Genomic DNA, 18,626 nt, shown 5'->3' with positions numbered 1-18,626 from the left:
ACTTTATTTGTGTGCTTAGTTTTACAGTAACTTCATTGTAGAAACAATCAATAAACAACCTCATGTTGAACGTTTTTTTTCATCTTTAATTTAAAGACTGTTTACATACAGTGGGGCAAAAAAGTATTTAGTCAGCCACCAATTGTGCAAGTTCTCCCACTTAAAATGATGACAGAGGTCTGTAATTTTCATCATAGGTACACTTCAACTGTGAGAGACAGAATGTGAAAAAAAAATCCTGGAATTCACATTGTAGGAATTTTAAAGAATTTATTTGTAAATTATGGTGGAAAATAAGTATTTGGTCAATAACAAAAATTCAACTCAATGCTTTGTAATATAACCTTTGTTGGCAATAACAGAGGTCAAACGATTACTATAGGTCTTTACCAGGTTTGCACACACAGTAGCTGGTATTTTGGCCCATTCCTCCATGCAGATCTTCTCGAGAGCAGTGATGTTTTGGGGCTGTCGCCGAGCAACACGGACTTTCAACTCCCTCCACAGATTTTCTATGGGGTTGAGGTCTGGAGACTCCAGGACTTTCCAATGCTTCTTACGGAGCCACTCCTTCGTTGCCCGGGCGGTGTGTTTGGGATCATTGTCATGCTGGAAGACCCAGCCACGTTTCATCTTCAAAGCTCTCACTGATGGAAGGAGGTTTTGGCTCAGAATTTCACGATACATGGCCCCATTCATTCTATCCTTAACACGGATCAGTCGGCCTGTCCCCTTAGCAGAAAAACAGCCCCAAAGCAAGATGTTTCCACCCCCATGCTTCACAGTCGATATGGTGTTCTTGGGATGCAACTCAGTATTCTTCTTCCTCCAAACACGACGAGTTGAGTTTATACCAAAAAGTTCTATTTTGGTTTCATCTGACCACATGACAATCTCCCAATCCTCTGCTGTATCATCCATGTGCTCTCTGGCAAACTTCAGACGGGCCTGGACATGCACTGGCTTAAGCAGGGGGACACGTCTGGCACTGCAGGATTTGATTCCCTGTCGACGTAGTGTGTTACTGATGGTAACCTTTGTTACTTTGGTCCCAGCTCTCTGCAGGTCATTCACCAGGTCTCCCCGTGTGGTTCTGGGATTTTTGCTCACCGTTCTCATGATCATTTTGACCCCACGGGATGAGATCTTGCGTGGAGCCCCAGATCGAGGGAGATTATCAGTGGTCTTGCATGTCTTCCATTTTCTGATAATTGCTCCCACAGTTGATTTTTTTCACACCAAGCTTCTTGCCTATTGTAGATTCACTCTTCACAGTCTGGTGCAGGTCTACGATTCTTTTCCTGGTGTCCTTCGACAGCTCTTTGGTCTTGGCCATAGTGGAGTTTGGAGTCTGACTGTTTGACGCTGTGGACAGGTGTCTTTTATACAGATAACGAGTTCAAACAGGTGCCATTAATACAGGTAACGAGTGGAGGACGGAAGAGCTTCTTAAAGAAGAAGTTTCAGGTCTGTGAGAGCCAGAGATCTTCCTTGTTTGATACTTATTTTCCACCATAATTTACAAATAAATTATTTAAAATTCCTACAATGTGAATTCCTGGATTTTTTTTTCACATTCTGTCTCTCACAGTTGAAGTGTATCTATGATGAAAATTACAGACCTCTGTCATCATTTTAAGTGGGAGAACTTGCACAATCGGTGGCTGACTAAATACTTTTTTGCCCCACTGTATCTGCCAAACTAAATTGCAACGTTCAGGGAGGTCAGGATAATATATGTAAACAAACCAAGTGCAGTCTCCGTTACATTGCAGTAATAAAATAAGCAGCAACAATTGAAAAGCAGAGCAAAACGACATGTTACTAATAACTCAGACTTGTCTTTAAATATATGTAAAACATTTTCTCAGCCGTTTAAAGATAACAATTTTAAATCGTCTTGTCTTGCCAATTATGCGAATTATATGGTAATCTCATTTAGAGGCCACTCTGGCCAACCCGCCACAAATTGATTGCCAGTAAGTGGCAAAACACTGGTAAGCATTCACACATTTTCTCATTAAGTTGAAAACTGAGCTCAGACAGATTCTGGCTCCACTCGTGGGACTACAGAATTTTTTCTACAGCTTAAATTGAGTCAACTCGTTGTACATTCCACTGACTCGACATGATTTAGAAATACATGCACCTGTCTCTAAGGGGTACCACAGTTGACAAAGCATGTCAGAGCACAAACCAAGCATGAAGTCAAAGGAGACGTCTGTACACCTCAGAGAAAAAAATGATTTCTGGGTGATTGGTACAGAAGGATTTTAGGTCCAAATGGAAACGGTGGCCTCTATCATCCGTAAGTGGAAGGAGGGAACTTTTTAATTTTCCTGAGGGAACTCTCCTGAAGGAATCAATAAAGTACTATCTATCGATCTATGTTCGAAACCACCCGGAAGCTTCCCAGAACTGGATTAGCCGTCATAACTGAGGGATAGGGAAAAGGGCCATAGTTGGGGGGTTGACCTGATTGTTACTCTGACATTCCTCCGTTAACAGAAGAGAACCATCCAGAAGAACAACCATCTCTGCAGCAAGCTAGCAATCAGGTAGAGATGAAAAGACACCTAGCAGCCTGCCTGGAAATGTCCAAACGGGACCTGAAAGCCTCTCAAGACCATGAGAAACACAATTCTCTGGTCTGATGAGACAAAGCATGAACTCTTTGGTGCGAGTGCCAGAAATCAGGCATCATTTATAACCTGGACAAATGTTGGTTGCAAAATCAAACGGTGGAATATTATTCAGAAGCAGGAATTTGGAGACTTGAAAGGTAAATGCAACAATGTACAGACTAGGGATGTCCCGATCCAGGTTTTTGCACTTCCGATCCGATACTGACCGATACCGACAGATACTGGCCTATCCGAGCATGTATTAAAAAGTTTAAAGTTATTTACCCTACTTAGTTGTCAGAATCATGTTGAAAAGGGTTTTAGTACTCTTGATAACAACTAGCCAGCTGAATTAGGGGAGTTTGAATAATACACAATGGTTGGTAACAAGAAACTGACCTGTTTATTCAAGGATAAACACAAAATAGACAAAATTATACATGACAAACAGAAATGGCATCATTGAACTAGGGCTGGGCGATATGGCCTTTTTTTAATATTGCGATATTTTAAGGCCATATTGCGATACACAATATATATCTCGATATTTTGCCTTAGCCTTGAATGAACACTTGATGCATATAATCACAGCAGTATGATGATTCTATGTGTTTTGATTGATTGATTGAGACTTTTATTAGTAGGTTGCACAGTGAAGTACATATTCCGTACAATTGACCACTAAATGGTAACACCCCAATAAGTTTTTCAACTTGTTTAAGTCGGAGTCCACTTAAATTGATTCATGATACAGATATATACTATCAGATATATACTATCATCATAATACAGTCATCACACAAGATAATCACATTGAATTATTTACATTATTTATAATCCGGGGTGTGGAGGGGGGCGCCGGGTGTAAGTGTCAAAAAGACAACTAAAAGAGTTTGATATGAGAATAAATCTAAAGTTAAAATATAGGGTAGAAATGCACCCATTTGCAGGAAATGTAGTCTTGATTTTTAAAATGTTCTTTCAAGGCTTGCATGTCTACATTAAAACATTCTTCTTCATACTGCATTAATATATGCTACTTTTAAACTTTCATGCAGAAAGGGAAATCCCAACTAAAAAAAATCACTATTTTTTTCATACGGTGTTGATGTGGAAATTTTTGCCTGGGCATTTTGATGGTGTGGACGTGTGGCACCGAATGGAGATAAGCGTCTCGACAGACGTCACAATATTTGAACAATGATGACGAAAACTGTTTTCTCTGTCGTGTCCGTGTGTCGAAAATTGTTATGCGCTTATTTTTTTATTTGATTTTGTGCGTGGCATAGATTTGCCGTGCGCAGAGGACGCTTGAGCAGGCGCGCACCTTAGCGGCTGCGCTAGCATCACAGCTAACGTTAGCCATGCTGCTACCTCGCTCTCTGCTGGGAGAGGACGTATACGTATGTGACGTATGACGTGACAGTATGTGACGTGTGTAAGAAGGTGCGCTTGCTGTCTGTGAGAGGGAGACACAGGAAAGAGTGAGAAGAGCCTGTCGTGTAATGCCAGCAGCTAAAAGCAACTGCGTGAGAATCCACAGACCTGTGGATGTGTTGAAGGTGTGCTTGAAAATGCGGAACGGAAATTAGGGAGCAGCAGAAAAGTGGAATGTATTATTTAAATCGGTGCGTTGGAAAACACGGACCGGAGTTTTTTTTTTAAACTGGATCTGGATCGGCATTTTCCCATGCCTTGCCGATACGCATTTTTTTGCAAATATCGGCGGCCGATCCGATCCAAATATCGGATCGGGACATCCCTAGTACAGACATCTTGGATGAAAACTTGACCTCAGACCTGGCTCAATATTCAGCGGGTCTATGATCCAAAGAACAACCTATCAACTGCTGATAACGTTTGAAAGCAGCACTTTGATGGTCTAGACCTGGGCTATTCAACCGGCGCCTCGAATTCAGGTCACGACTTCAGCATTTTTGCAGAAAATTCCTAAAACATGAGAGCGCTCCTGGTTGTATAGACGAGGGATGCGCAGAAGTCCGGCCCTTAGAACAATTTAGTTGAATGGCCGTCTAGACAGATGGCGGACTTGCCGGAATACTTTGAGCTCTTCTAAAATGACGCTGAATTGTGGCCTGGGGAAACCTCTTGTATTTGCACCGCACAAAACCAACAATGAGGATGTAAAGTCCAACATCCAATGCCACAGATGACTTTCTACTGTACATGACACCAGTGGACGCATGGTAGAGCAGGGGAGACTATAAATAACCCCAGCTGCTCCTTGGGATAAATTAAAATCCCTTCTATCTCATCAGGCCCGATGAGGCCTCTGTCGCTGTCATTAGGGGAGGGACTTACAGGGATTTTGTACTCCTGATGCTGGATGCAAACATAACAATTGGGGATTTCACTACAAACCATGGGCAATGTTGTGGTCTGCATGGAAAGTGAAGCCTACTCTAAAAGTACTGATAATATAATTACATTTCCATTCCATATGTGCTGATCTTTGGGCAATTCCAAAAGGTTAGTTTAACTCCGTAATCCAATCCACGTTTGTTTGCATCTGATTTATGTCCTAAAACAGAAGTGTCCAATGTCCACTGAGGGCCGCACACTGAAAAATCGAGGCATGTGGAGTGCCGTTTTGGATAGTTTTCATTTTCAAAACCAATACAAAATATAGGTATTTTTTTAACCTGTAGGGCTCCATTCAAGTTTGGTCCTGGAGACCCAGAAGGGTCTTGGTCATAAAAATGGTAAAAAAATAAGTCTAGAACAGGGGTGCTCACACTTTTTCTGCAGGCGAGCTACTTTTCAATTGATCAAGTCGTGGGGATCTACCTCATTCATATATATAATTTATATTTACTTATTTACGAAACATGTTTTTGTTAACAAGTTAAAGGTGTTTAATGATAATACAAGCATGTTTAAAACATATAGTTAATATTGTTAATAAGTTAAAGGTGTTTAAAGATAATGCAAGCATGTTTAACACATATAGTTAATATTGTTAACAAGTTAAAGGTGTTTAATGATAATACAAGCATTTTTAACACACATAGTTAATATTGTTAATAAATTAAAGGTGTTTAATGATAATACAAGCATGTTTAACACATATAGTTAATATTGTTAAGAAGTTAAAGGTGTTTAAAGATAATACAAGCATGTTTAACACATATAGTTAATATTGTTAAGAAGTTAAAGGTGTTTAAAGATAATACAAGCATGTTTAACACACATAGTTAATATTGTTAATAAATTAAAGGTGTTTAATGATAATACAAGCATGTTTAACACATATAGTTAATATTGTTAAGAAGTTAAAGGTGTTTAAAGATAATACAAGCATGTTTAACACATATAGTTAATATTGTTAAGAAGTTAAAGGTGTTTAAAGATAATACAAGCATGTTTAACACATATAGTTAATGTTGTTAATAAATTTAAGGTGTTTAATGATAATACAAGCATGTTTAACACATAGTTAATATTGTTAAGAAGTTAAAGGTGTTTAAAGATAATACAAGCATGTTTAACACATATAGTTAATGTTGTTAATAAATTTAAGGTGTTTAATGATAATACAAGCATGTTTAACACATATAGATTCCTTTCTTTCATGAAGACAAGAATATAAGTTGGTGTATTACCTGATTCTGATGACTTGCATTGATAGGAATCAGACAGTGGTGCTAAAACGTCCGCATTTTCGAATGGAGGAAAAAAAAGTCCTCCTTTCTGTCCAATACCACATGAAAGTGGTTGGTTTTTGGCATCTTGTTTGTCCAGCTTTCGTACTCCTTTGTATACACTTTACAAGAAATACATTGTCGGCAAACTCCGTAGCTTGCTAGCTTGTGCACGCCAGCTTTCTGAGACTCTTATTTTGGTAGCGCAAGCAGGATGAAGCAGAGCTTTTATTGTGCAACTGTGCAGTCGGTCTTTGGAGTTTTGACGACAGGTACGGCGCCAGAATCTGTTGAAATAAAGTGTTTCTCGCCTTCCTGTCGGTCATTTTAATGAGCTGGCAGCAGCCAGCGTCATCTCAGAAGACCCTCGGGTGCCGTGAATGTCAATCAAGTGACGAAAGTGACGTCATAGTGAAGATTTATGATCGCTCATTTTTAGGACTATTTTTTTAATGCCTGGCTGGTGATCGACTGACACACTCTCCGAGATCGACCGGTAGCTCGCGATCGACGTAATGAGCACCCCCGGTCTAGAACAACTTCAGATCTCTCGAGCTATTTGAAAAACATGTTTTATGCCCTTTTTGTTAAAGAAAATCCCATTTTATGGCAAAAACACAAAATATGCAATATTTCCCCCAAAACATTTGATGTGATTGATTGAAACTTTTATTAGTAGATTGCACAGTACAGTACATATTCCGTACAATTGACCACTAAACGAATACATTTTTCAACTTGTTTAGGTCGGGGTCCACGTTAATCAATTCATGGTAAAGTAATTGGAGCCTTAAATAGGTGAATTTGATAGATTGATTTTAATTCGTAATTATTTTTTGAGCAATGATACTTAAAAAAAATTAAAGTCCACACTCATAAAAGTGTTAAAAATAATGGCTTATTGTTTTACTTTTCACCTTTAAATTTCTCTCTCAATTTTAGATCAATCGGTCGATTGTAAGTGTTTATTACTTTTGTGGTGTTTTTCTTTTATGCCCTTTTTGTCAGATAATTTTTTTTTTAATAGCAAAAACATTTGAAAGTGTGATATTTGACGTGAAGTAATTGGAGCCTTCAATAGGTTAATTATTCATAACATTGATTTTGATTAGAGATGTCCGATAATGGCTTTTTTGCGATATTACGATATTGTCCAACTCTTAATTACCGATTCCGATATCAACCGATACCGATATATACAGTCGTGGAATTAACACATTATTAGGCCTAATTTTGTTGTGATGCCCCGCTGGATGCATTAAACAATGTAACAAGGTTTTCCAAAATAAATCAACTCAAGTAATGTAAAAAAATGCCAACATGGCACTGCCATATTTATTATTGACGTCACAAAGTGCATTATTTTTTGTAACATGCCTCAAAACAGCAGCTTGGAATTTGGGACATGCTCTCCTTGAGAGAGCATGAGGAGGTTGAGGTGGGCGGGGTTACAGTTGGGGGGAGGCGGGCTTGGGGTAGCGGGGGGGTGTATATTGTAGCGTCCCGGAAGAGTTAGTGCTGCAAGGGGTTCTGGGTATTTGTTCTGTTGTGTTTATGTTGTGTTACGGTGTGGATTAGTGATGGGTCCGGCAACACCGATGCATCGGCGCATGCGTCGAGCTCATAGAGCAAAACCCTGTGTCGGTGCGCGTACCGCTTTTAGAAAGTCACGTGACCGATCATGAGCTGTTTTGGTCACGTGACCGATACGCGAACTGTGTCGCACTGACGCCTCCTCTGTGCCCTGTGAGCGGCTCTTTTCTACAGCCGGAGAAATAATAACTAAGAAGAGAAATAGTCTAAAATGTAATACGTCGGAAAAACTTTTATTTTATTTTTTTTAATAAAAATGTGCAAAAAAATAAAATTAAAAAAATTCCCAGTCCACAATCATCCACAACACGTTCTCTTAGATTTCCATGTTATGATACATGTTCACATTATTTATTGACTGTATCTAAAAAAGATAAAAATATATTTTTATTTAAATGAAGATATGAAATAATCCTAAATGAAATACGATGACTTGGTTTATATTATTGTATATACTAGGGCAGGGGTCACCAACGCGGTGCCCGCGGGCACCAGGTAGCCCGTAAGGACCAGATGAGTTGCCCGCTTGCCTGTTCTAAAAATAGCTCAAATAGCAGCACTTACCAGTGAGCTGCCTCTATTTTTTAAATTGTATTTATTTACTAGCAAGCTGGTCTCGCTTTGCTCGACATTTTTAATTCTAAAAGAGACAAAACTCAAATAGAATTTGAAAATCCAAGAAAATATTTTAAAGACTTGGTCTTCACTTGGAATAAGCGGTAGAAGATGGATGGATGGATGGGTCTTCACTTGTTTAAATAAATTCATTTATTTTTTACTTTGCTTCTTATTACTTTTAGAAATACAATTTTAGAGAAAAAATAAAACATTAAAAATGATTTTAGGATTTTTAAACAAATATACCTTTTTACCTTTTAAATTTCTTCCTCTTCTTTCCTGACAATTTAAATCAATGTTCAAGTATTTTTTTTTATTTTTTATTGTAAAGAATAAATATTTTAGCTTCTGTTTTTTCGACGAAGAATATTTGTGAAATATTTCTTCAAACTTACTATGATTAAAATTTAAAAAAAAAATATTCTGCCAAATCTAGAAAATCTGTAGAATCAAATTTAAATCTTATGTCAAAGTATTTTGAATTTCTTTTGAAATTTTTGTTCTGGAAAATCTAGAAGAAATACTGATTTGTCTTTGTTAGAAATATAGCTTGGTTTAATTTGTTAAATATTCTAACAAAGTGCAGATTGGATTTTAACCAATTTAAAACATGTCATCAAAATTCTAAAATGTATCTTAATCAGGAAAAATGACTAATGATGTTCCATAAATTCTTTTTTTAATTTTTTCAAAAAGATTCAAATTAGCTAGTTTTTCTCTTCTTTTTGTCGGTTGAATTTTGAATTTTAAAAAGTCGAAATTGAAAATAAACTATGTTTCAAAATGTTATTTTAATTTTTTTTCGTGTTTTCTCCTCTTTTAAACCGTTCAATTAAGTGTTTTTTTCATCATTTATTCTCTACAAAAAACCTTCCGTAAAAGGAAAAAAAATGTACGACGGAATGACAGACAAATACCCATTTTTTTATATATATATATATATACATTTATTTATTTAGCTATTCTTGTTCAAATCACACTTACGTGTAACTTACAAATGACAATATATTTATTTATTTAATAGTGTATCAAACTGGTAGCCTTTCGCATTAATCAGTACCCAAGAAGTAGTTTTTGGTTTCAAAAAGGTTGGTGACCCCTGTACTAGGGCAAAAAATCAGTCAGTTGAGTCGGTCCATAGGTTGCCTGTAGGGATTTTTAATGTCCAGCAGATGTCAGTATTTAGTGACACAGTATCGACACAGTATCAATACAGTTTTGCAATGTGTCGAAACGCTTCATGACGCCTCATCAACCCATCACTAAGTGTGGCGCATATTTGTAACAGTGTTAAAGTTGTTCATACGGCCACCCTCAGTGTGACCTGTATGGCTGTTGACCAAGAATGCTTTGCATTCACTTGTGTGTGTGAAAAGCCGTAGATATTATGTGATTGGGCCGGCACGCAAAGGCAGTGCATTTAAGGTTTATTGGCGCTCTGTACTTCTCCCTACGTCCGTACAGCGGCGTTTTAAAAAGTCATAAATTTTACTTTTTGAAACTGATACCGATAATTTCCGATATTACATTTTAAAGCATTTATCGATATTATCGGACATCTCTAATTTTGATTCATTATTATTTTTTGAGCAAAGACAGTTTTGAAGAAAAACCAACAATTTTGGTATTAGAGTTAACATAGAAATGTATTTATATTTCACCTGTATGCTCCTTTATTACACTTTTCTTTAGGTTTTTTTTTTGTAACACTATTTTTAGAATGTGGCGGGGGTTGTTAAAAAAAAAAAGAGCTGCGGGGACCCCACTTTGGACACCCCTGCCTTAAAACCTTGGCCCAGATACTTAATAAGGTGTCAATATTGAAGAAGGAACTAGTTCTTTGTTCTGTCGGGAAGTCAAGACCCACTCCACCTGTACACCAACTGGCTAGTCACCATGACAGCAGTCACCAAGGCCACAGTCGCCCGGCCAGAGATATAATTAAGGCAGGGAATTGTTAGATCAGCAGCCACCATGTGGAAATTGCAGATAAAGAGAAAAGTGAAGCATGTGGTGGGGTGAAAGTGTTGACAAGGAGGTGAAGGACTGTGGACAGAATGTACAATGAACCAACTCATTGACATGCAGCTTGTGTGGCAGACGTATAAAATATGTCTTTTATAAGACGACAAACGTCTCCCTGGAAAACTATATTGTGCAATTAAACGTAGCGCATCTCAAAATGCAACAAGCTGCGACTCGAGCACCTGATTTTTGTCAGCTGTTTAAACTCCAATCCGACGCAGGTGGTGTGGCCATCTGTCATTTGCAGGCGCAGCATTCGTGGTCCTCCCTGGGACTCGCTGTCTTTTGGCGCTGAGATGTTCCTCGTCTTCTGCAGCTGGAGAACACACGGACCCTCCAACTGGCCACATCCAGAAACAATTGCAGCGACTTTAACACAAACAGGGTTTAAATACTTTCCCCCCCATAAGAAAATGAGATTGTATTTAACATTCCAGTCAATTCGCTCTCCAGATACAAAATAAACAAACTTTTATCAAACAAACACTGCATGAAGCAATTCATGCAAATGAATTCATGCAAAACTAAATGATAGGAGAGAAAAGTGGAGGGGAAACTAGAAACATTTTCAAGCTAGATTTGCATTCTCTTGTTCTTTAAAAAAAAAAGACGGAGGTGTTTGGTTTGAAAGTGCTTTAGCGCCACCTAGTGACATGTATGACAGCTGCGTTTCACTACAACTCATGGCTGTGCAAAGCAGTGAATTTTAAAAGAGGGCCTATGATGACTTTCCTTTTTTCCGTTGGATGCCAGGGATGGGCGGTATGGCCTAAAATCTATATCGCTATAAATATTGCACAAAATGCATTTTGGCATTAACATACCTGCCAACTTTTGAAATCAGAAAAACCTAGTAGCCAGGGTCCAGGACAAAGTCCTGGTGAGGGGTTCAGGCCCCCCGATGCAAAATGATTGATTGCATTCAGACAGGTTAAAAAGTTGCTAAAACCATCACTTTTCTATCAGTCACAGTGACTTTTCAAAACAAAAATATTACAGCAAAAATCATATGGGTTGATTGACATGTTTATTCTGTAAGCTAACTTCAATAGTTTGAAATTATTTTGACAGTTAATGCCAGTTATCCTGTCAACCTTTCACAAGACTTCAATTTGTTAATTGAAAGTATAAACAGTATAAACACTTTTCACAGTAAACAAATGGTAAAACAGTACTAAACAATTCCATTAAAAAAAAAATTGGTGTCATTATTAACTTTCTGTCCAAGCTTGTACAATTGTACTGCCTTGTTCAATTGTAAAAAAAATTCTGTGCCTAAAATTCACATTTCTATCACAATTATCATACTGTAAACATGGTAAGCTAACTTCATTCAAATTAATAGTCCTGTCAATAGCATGGAATTACAATTCAAATGTAGTTTTTTTGTAAGCCTTTCAAAAGAATTCAAAATATGAAAAATTAATGAAAATTAATTTAAGCCATCAGACACTTGAAAAGTGGCACATCACATCTCTAATGTAATCATTTGAACTTTTCAACAGAAATAGCACTGCAAAAATATTAAGGACATACTTCTGTATTTTGGTAGTTATGCTGTCAACATTTAACAAGATTTCTTCAACTTGGACTTGAAAGCATAAATAGTATAAACACTTTTAACAGTATAACAGTACTAAACAATTCCAATAGATAACATTGGTGTCATTACCTTTTTGTGGCTAAAATCCGAAAGACGTTGAAAGTTTTCCACTTGTATCGCTAGCAACGGCATTAGACTTGTGTTTTTGTGTCCCAACGTGGTCTTTTACATCGCTAATTCCTCCGTGTCCGATCGAAAAATCTTGTCTGCACAAGGTGCAATTCACGTAGTTTTCACCCTTTTTGGAACGGATAATTATTCCCGGATAGGCTTTTGAATATTCTTCACGGAATGACTGCAGTTTTCTTTTCGGTTTAAGACTCGTTTGCGATTTTTCTCCGGCTGATTCCATGATCGTTCGCTCGTTTGGAAACAATGGGCAACAGGTGCCTCGTGCTTGGCAGCGGTGCTATAAATAGCCTCGCACATGGCATTCGGAATGGCTCGATAGGAAGTTACGGGAAGCAGTGTCGATTGTCAGTTGTTGTTACGCGATTTCGTGAATAAAACTTAAAAAAAAAAAAATTTTTTTAATTAATGAAAAACCGTATTTTTTATCACTGCAACCGTAACCCGGAATAGGTTGATGAAAACCGTACTAATTACGGGAAAACCGGAGTAGTTGGCAGGTATGTATTTCCAAAGCAGGCACCCCACCCAGACATACAATACTAGTACACAGCTCATGAAAAACAATATTTTTTGTTATTGTCATTGTAATTGGGCCAAAATATTTATATTAGAAAATAATCTCATGGAAATGACTGCTGTCATTAGATTATAATAATAAAACATTTAACTTGTTATTTAGTCAGGTTTGGGACCAGTGTGCTACGGTTCGATCAAACCCAGGTTAAGAACCACTGATCTAGAGGGCGCTCGTGACCCAACAATGGGTTAAGAAACGCATATTAGACCACAGGGAAGCGTGTTAAATGTAGATTAGAATCATTATAGGTCCCCTGGAATTCTCGCGCCTGTAATCTGTCGTCATATTAGGTACAGCATTGAAATGCCGTGCAACTTACCTTCTCAACCCGTCCACTATTGATATCGGGTGGAAGGATTTTCCCCCCGATTGGTCTGAGGTCGCTCTGCAAAAAAAAAAAAATAGGTTGCTTAACTGAAAATAACAGAAAAATGACACCAGCAATAATTAAAATGTCTTGATTATTACCTGAATGTTTTCCCATCACTGCACAGTCTTACAAAGAAAACTACCGTATTTTTCTTGGTTTATTGAAAGAGAAATAAGTGTATCTACACAAATATAGGACAGACGTTTTTTGGAAAAATATTATAAATATAATACCGTATTTTTCGGACTATAAGTCGCAGTTTTTTTTTCATAGTTTGGCCGGGGGTGCGACTTATACTCACTCAGGAGCGACTTATGTGTGAAATTATTAACACATTAGCGTAAAATATCAAATAATATTATTTAGCTCATTCACGTAAGAGACTAGACCAGGGGTGCTCATTACGTCGATCGCGAGCTACCGGTCGATCTCGGAGGGTGTGTCAGTCAATCACCAGCCAGGCATTAAAAAAATAGTCCTAAAAATGAGCGATCATAAATCTTCACTATGACGTCACTTTCGTCACTTGATTGACATTCACGGCACCCGAGGGTCTTCTGAGATGACGCTGGCTGGTGCCAGCTCATTAAAATTACCGACCGGAAGGCGAGAAACACTTTATTTCAACAGACTCTGGCGCCGTACCTGTCGTCAAAACTCCAAAGACCGACTGCACAGTTGCACAGTTGCGCTACCAAAACAAGAGTCTCAGAAAGCTGGCGTGCACAAGCTAGCAAGCTACGGAGTTTGATGACAATGTATTTCTTGTAAAGTGTATACAAAGGAGTACGGAAGCTGGACAAATAAGATGCCAAAAACCAACCACTTTCATGTGGTATTGGACAGAAAGGAGGACTTTTTTTCTCCTCCATTCGAAAATGCGGACGTTTTTAGCACCACTGTCTGATTCCAATCAATGCAAGTCATCCGAATCAGGTAATACACCAACTTATATTCTTGTCTTCATTAAAGAAAGGAATCTATATGTGTTAAACATGCTTGTATTATCTTTAAACACCTTAACTTGTTAACAATATTAACTATATGTGTTAAACATGCTTGTATTGTCTTTAAACACCTTTAACTTGTTAACAATATTAACTATATGTGTTAAACATGCTTGTATTATCATTAAACACCTTTAACTTGTTAATAATATTAACTATATGTGTTAAACATGCTTGCATTATCTTTAAACACCTTTAACTTATTAACAATATTAACTATATGTGTTAAACATGCTTGTATTATCATTAAACAACTTTGACTTGTTAACAATATTAACTATATGTGTTAAACATGCTTGTATTATCATTAAACACCTTTAACTTGTTAACAATATTAACTATATGTGTTAAACATGCTTATATTACCTTTAAACACCTTTAACTTATTAATAATATTAACTATATGTATTAAACATGCTTGTATTATCATTAAACACCTTTAACTTGTTAACAATATTAACTATATGTATTAAACATGCTTGCATTATCTTTAAACACCTTTAACTTGTTAACAATATTAACTATATGTATTAAACATACTTGTATTATCATTAAACACCTTTAATTTATTAACAAAATTAACTATATGTATTAAACATTATTGTATTATCATTAAACACCTTTAATTTATTAACAATATTAACTATGTGTTAAACATGCTTGCATTATCATTAAACACCTTTAACTTATTAACAAAAACATATATTTCATAAATAAGTAAATATAAATTATATATATGAATGAGGTAGATCCCCACGACTTGATCAATTGAAAAGTAGCTCGCCTGCAGAAAAAGTGTGAGCACCCCTGGACTAGACGTATAAGATTTCATGGGATTTAGCAATTAAGAGTGACAGATTGTTTGGTAAACGTATAGCATGTTCTATATTTTATAGTTATTTGAATGACTCTTACCATAATATGTTACGTTAACATACCAGTTGGTTATTTATGCCTCATATAACGTACACTTATTCAGCCAGTTGTTCACTATTCTTTATTTATTTTAAATTGCCTTTCAAATGTCTATTCTTGGTGTTGGCTTTTATCAAATACATTTCCCCCAAAAATGCAACTTATACTCCAATGCAACTTAAATATGTATTTTTTTCCTTCTTTATTATGCATTTTCAGCCTCTGCGACTTATACTCCGAAAAATACGGTAAACGCTGACATTAGTTTTTACAAAAGAATATTATAAATATTCCTTTTAACTCTTATGGCACAACACTTTCAAAGTACATTTAAATATCAATGAGGTACCGTATTTTCCGGACTATAAGCCGCTACTTTTTTCCAACGCTTTGAAAACGGAGGCTTTTTAAACGCTAATTTATGGATTTTCTTTCGCGAACGACCATGTTTTGTATTCAACACATTTTTTTCATAAAACACTGACAGACACACAAACAAGTATGTTATTGTTTAGGCTATTGCGCCATCTTTTGGACGAGTTGACGGTGGGTTGACAGGTGATGCGGGTTGAACAGCTACACTATTTCCTTCTGTTTAGTGCCTTGAACCGGAAGTACAAGCACTATTCCGTCTACTGGTCGTCCATAGCGTTTCTACTCGCATGGTTTCTTCATTCTATAACGCCAAGCAACGTTTGTAAGTTTTACAATATGACTAAAATAATTCATAATTACTAAACCGTCACATATTTGATAGTGTTTTCATGTTCATGTCTTCAATTGTACGTTCTATCAAAATGTAATCAAGCTAGTGAGCATTCACTAATACGCTAACACATTTACAAGTGTCTGGGTTAGTATTATCAATTTACAATGACATTCTATTTGTATTGTTCCAGTTTCATAAATTCCTCAGTAAATTCACCAAAACGTCACTGTGTAGTTATTGAGTCTGTTTAGCTGATTGGAGAGCTAGCTTCCACAGCTAGCTGGTCCATGACGATGAATTCTGTTTTGTTTGATCCACCGTTTTACTGCCCTGTTACAGACACCATTTGGAAACAATTATGGTATGTAAATAAACATTTGCACAATCTTTCTGTGTAAATAACTCATTTCACAATGTATATATCTGCGGCTTATAGTCTGGTGCGGCTAATATATGGAAAACTATTATTTTGTCTTCTAAAAATTAGTAGGTGCGGCTTAAATGCAGACAATCTGGATTAAGAACAAATCTAAATGTAATTACATTTCAATATGGAAGGTTTTTCGAAACGAATACACAGGCAGTACCCCAGTACGATTTATTTTTGTTTTAAGCATTTACATTGTTGGACTGTAAACTCTTGTCTTACTGTGTTTAATGCTGATTGGAGTAAAGACAATGGTTTAAGAAGACAAAACAACAAGTAAAGGGCCTGAAAAATAGAATCCTTTGAAAATACAATTACATTTATGATCGGGGATTCTCCTTATGCATATATATATATATATATATATATATATATATATATACCGTATTTTCCGCACTATAAGGCGCACCTAAAAACCACAAATTTTCTCAAAAGCTGACAGTGCGCCTTATAACCCGGTGCGCTTTATATATGGATTAATATTAAGATTCATTTTCATAAAGTTTCGGTCTCGTAACTACGGTAAACAGCCGCCATCTTTTTTCCCGGTAGAACAGGAAGCGCTTCTTTTTCTACGCAAGCAACCGCCAAGGTAAGCACCCGCCCCCATAGAACAGGAAGCGCTTCTTCTTCTACTGTAAGCAACCACCCGCCCGCGTAGAAGAAGAAAAAGCGCGCGGATATTACCGTACGTTTCATTTCCTTTGTGTGTTTACATCTGTAAAGACCACAAAATGGCTCCTACTAAGCGACAGGGATCCGGTTCATGAAAAGACGCAATCTCTCCATCCGCACACGGATTACTATTTCACAGCAACTGATATTCCTGTGAACCGCACTGTGGATACAACGGGAGCACGTACGGTGAATATTCGCACCACAGGGAATGAGAAGTCATCCTTCACTGTGGTTCTAGCTTGCCATGCTAATGGCCAGAAACTTCCACCCATGGTGATATTCAAAAGGAAGACCTTGCCAAAAGAGACCTTTCCAGCCGGCGTCATCATAAAAGCTAACTCGAAGGGATGGATGAAGAAAAGATGAGCGAGTGGTTAAGGTAAGTTTAAGTTTACGCGAAGAGGCCGGGTGGCTTTTTTCACGCAGCTTCGTCCATGTTGATATACGATTCCATGCGCGCCCACATCACGCTGGTTTTAATATATTATTAAAGTTTGACTGACCTATTTGACTGTTTTTTTTACATTCCTTTAGCGCAGTTAGATGCGGCTTACAACACGGGGCGGCTTATAGGTGGACAAAGTTTTGAAATATGCCGTTCATTGAAGGCACGGCTTATAACCCAGGGCGCCTTATGGTGCGGAAAATACGGTATATATATATATATATATATATATATATATATATATATATATATATATATATATATATATATATATATATATGATCTTTGTAAATCGAATGATTCCAGCTACAGTTCACAGGTGAGAATAATTGTAAGACAGAACTCACATCGAGCGCAATTCGAATAATATCATGATGTGTAACGTTCTCAACAGATCCTTTCAATTCTGCAATGCCTTCATCACTGAGGTGCCTGTACAAATGACAAGTAAAAAAGCAGAGAGAACAATTGATTAGTGGCATCATCCAAAACTAATGTAAAGTATCAAACAACAGAAGAATAAGTGATTATTACAGTTTAACAGAAGTGTAGATAGAACATGTTCAAAGAGAGAAAGTAAGCAGATATTAACAGTAAATGAACACATAGATTAATAATCATTTTTTACAGCTTGTCCTTTACAATTTTGACAAAATAAAATAATGATAAATGACACAATATGTTACTGCATACGTCAGCAGACTAAATTAGGAGCCTTTGTTTGCTTACTTACTACTAAAAGACAAGTTGTCTTGTATGTTCACTATTTTGTTTAAGGACAAGCTTGCAATAAAAAACATGTTTAATGTAAAAACTTTTTTTTTTTGTTCAAATAAAGCTAATAATGCAATTTTTTTGTGGTCCCCTTTATTTAGAAAAGTATTGAAAAGCACCGAAAAGTATCAACCTTAGTATATACCGTATTTTTCGGACTATAAGTCGCAGTTTTTTTCATAGTTTGGCCGGGGGTGCGACTTATACTCAGGAGCGACTTATGTGTGAAATGATTAACACATTAGCGTAAAATATCAAATAATATTATTGATCTCATTCACGTAAGAGACTAGACGTATAAGATTTCATGGGATTTAGCGATTAGGAGTGACAGATTGTTTGGTAAACGTATAGCATGTTCTATATGTTATAGTTATTTGAATGACTCTTACCATAATATGTTACGTTAACATACCAGTTGGTTATTTATGCCTCATATAACGTACACTTATTCAGCCTGTTGTTCA

At 36.8% G+C, this 18,626-nt stretch overlaps 1 protein-coding gene across 4 annotated transcripts in view; it reads right to left on the bottom strand.

Annotated features, from left to right (window-relative positions):
• Positions 1–18,626, bottom strand: part of tdrd3 (tudor domain containing 3) — a 61,938-nt gene that overhangs the window by 38,118 nt on the left and 5,194 nt on the right. For 3 of the 4 annotated variants that reach the window (XM_072914806.1, XM_061974700.2, XM_061974699.2), the window contains exons 2-4: positions 17,733–17,817; positions 13,154–13,219; positions 10,705–10,862 (exon numbers count right to left, since the gene is read on the bottom strand). In XM_072914806.1, the coding sequence (XP_072770907.1) occupies positions 10,705–10,862; positions 13,154–13,219; positions 17,733–17,817 (309 nt within the window). The remainder of the gene's footprint in view (positions 1–10,704; positions 10,863–13,153; positions 13,220–17,732; positions 17,818–18,626) is intronic. The other variant, XM_061974701.2, reaches the window with a different exon arrangement.

The sequence above is a fragment of the Nerophis lumbriciformis genome, linkage group LG15, assembly GCF_033978685.3.
Source record: "Nerophis lumbriciformis linkage group LG15, RoL_Nlum_v2.1, whole genome shotgun sequence".
NCBI classification, from domain to species: Eukaryota; Metazoa; Chordata; class Actinopteri; order Syngnathiformes; family Syngnathidae; genus Nerophis; species Nerophis lumbriciformis.
This window is presented reverse-complemented; position numbering and strand designations above follow the sequence as displayed.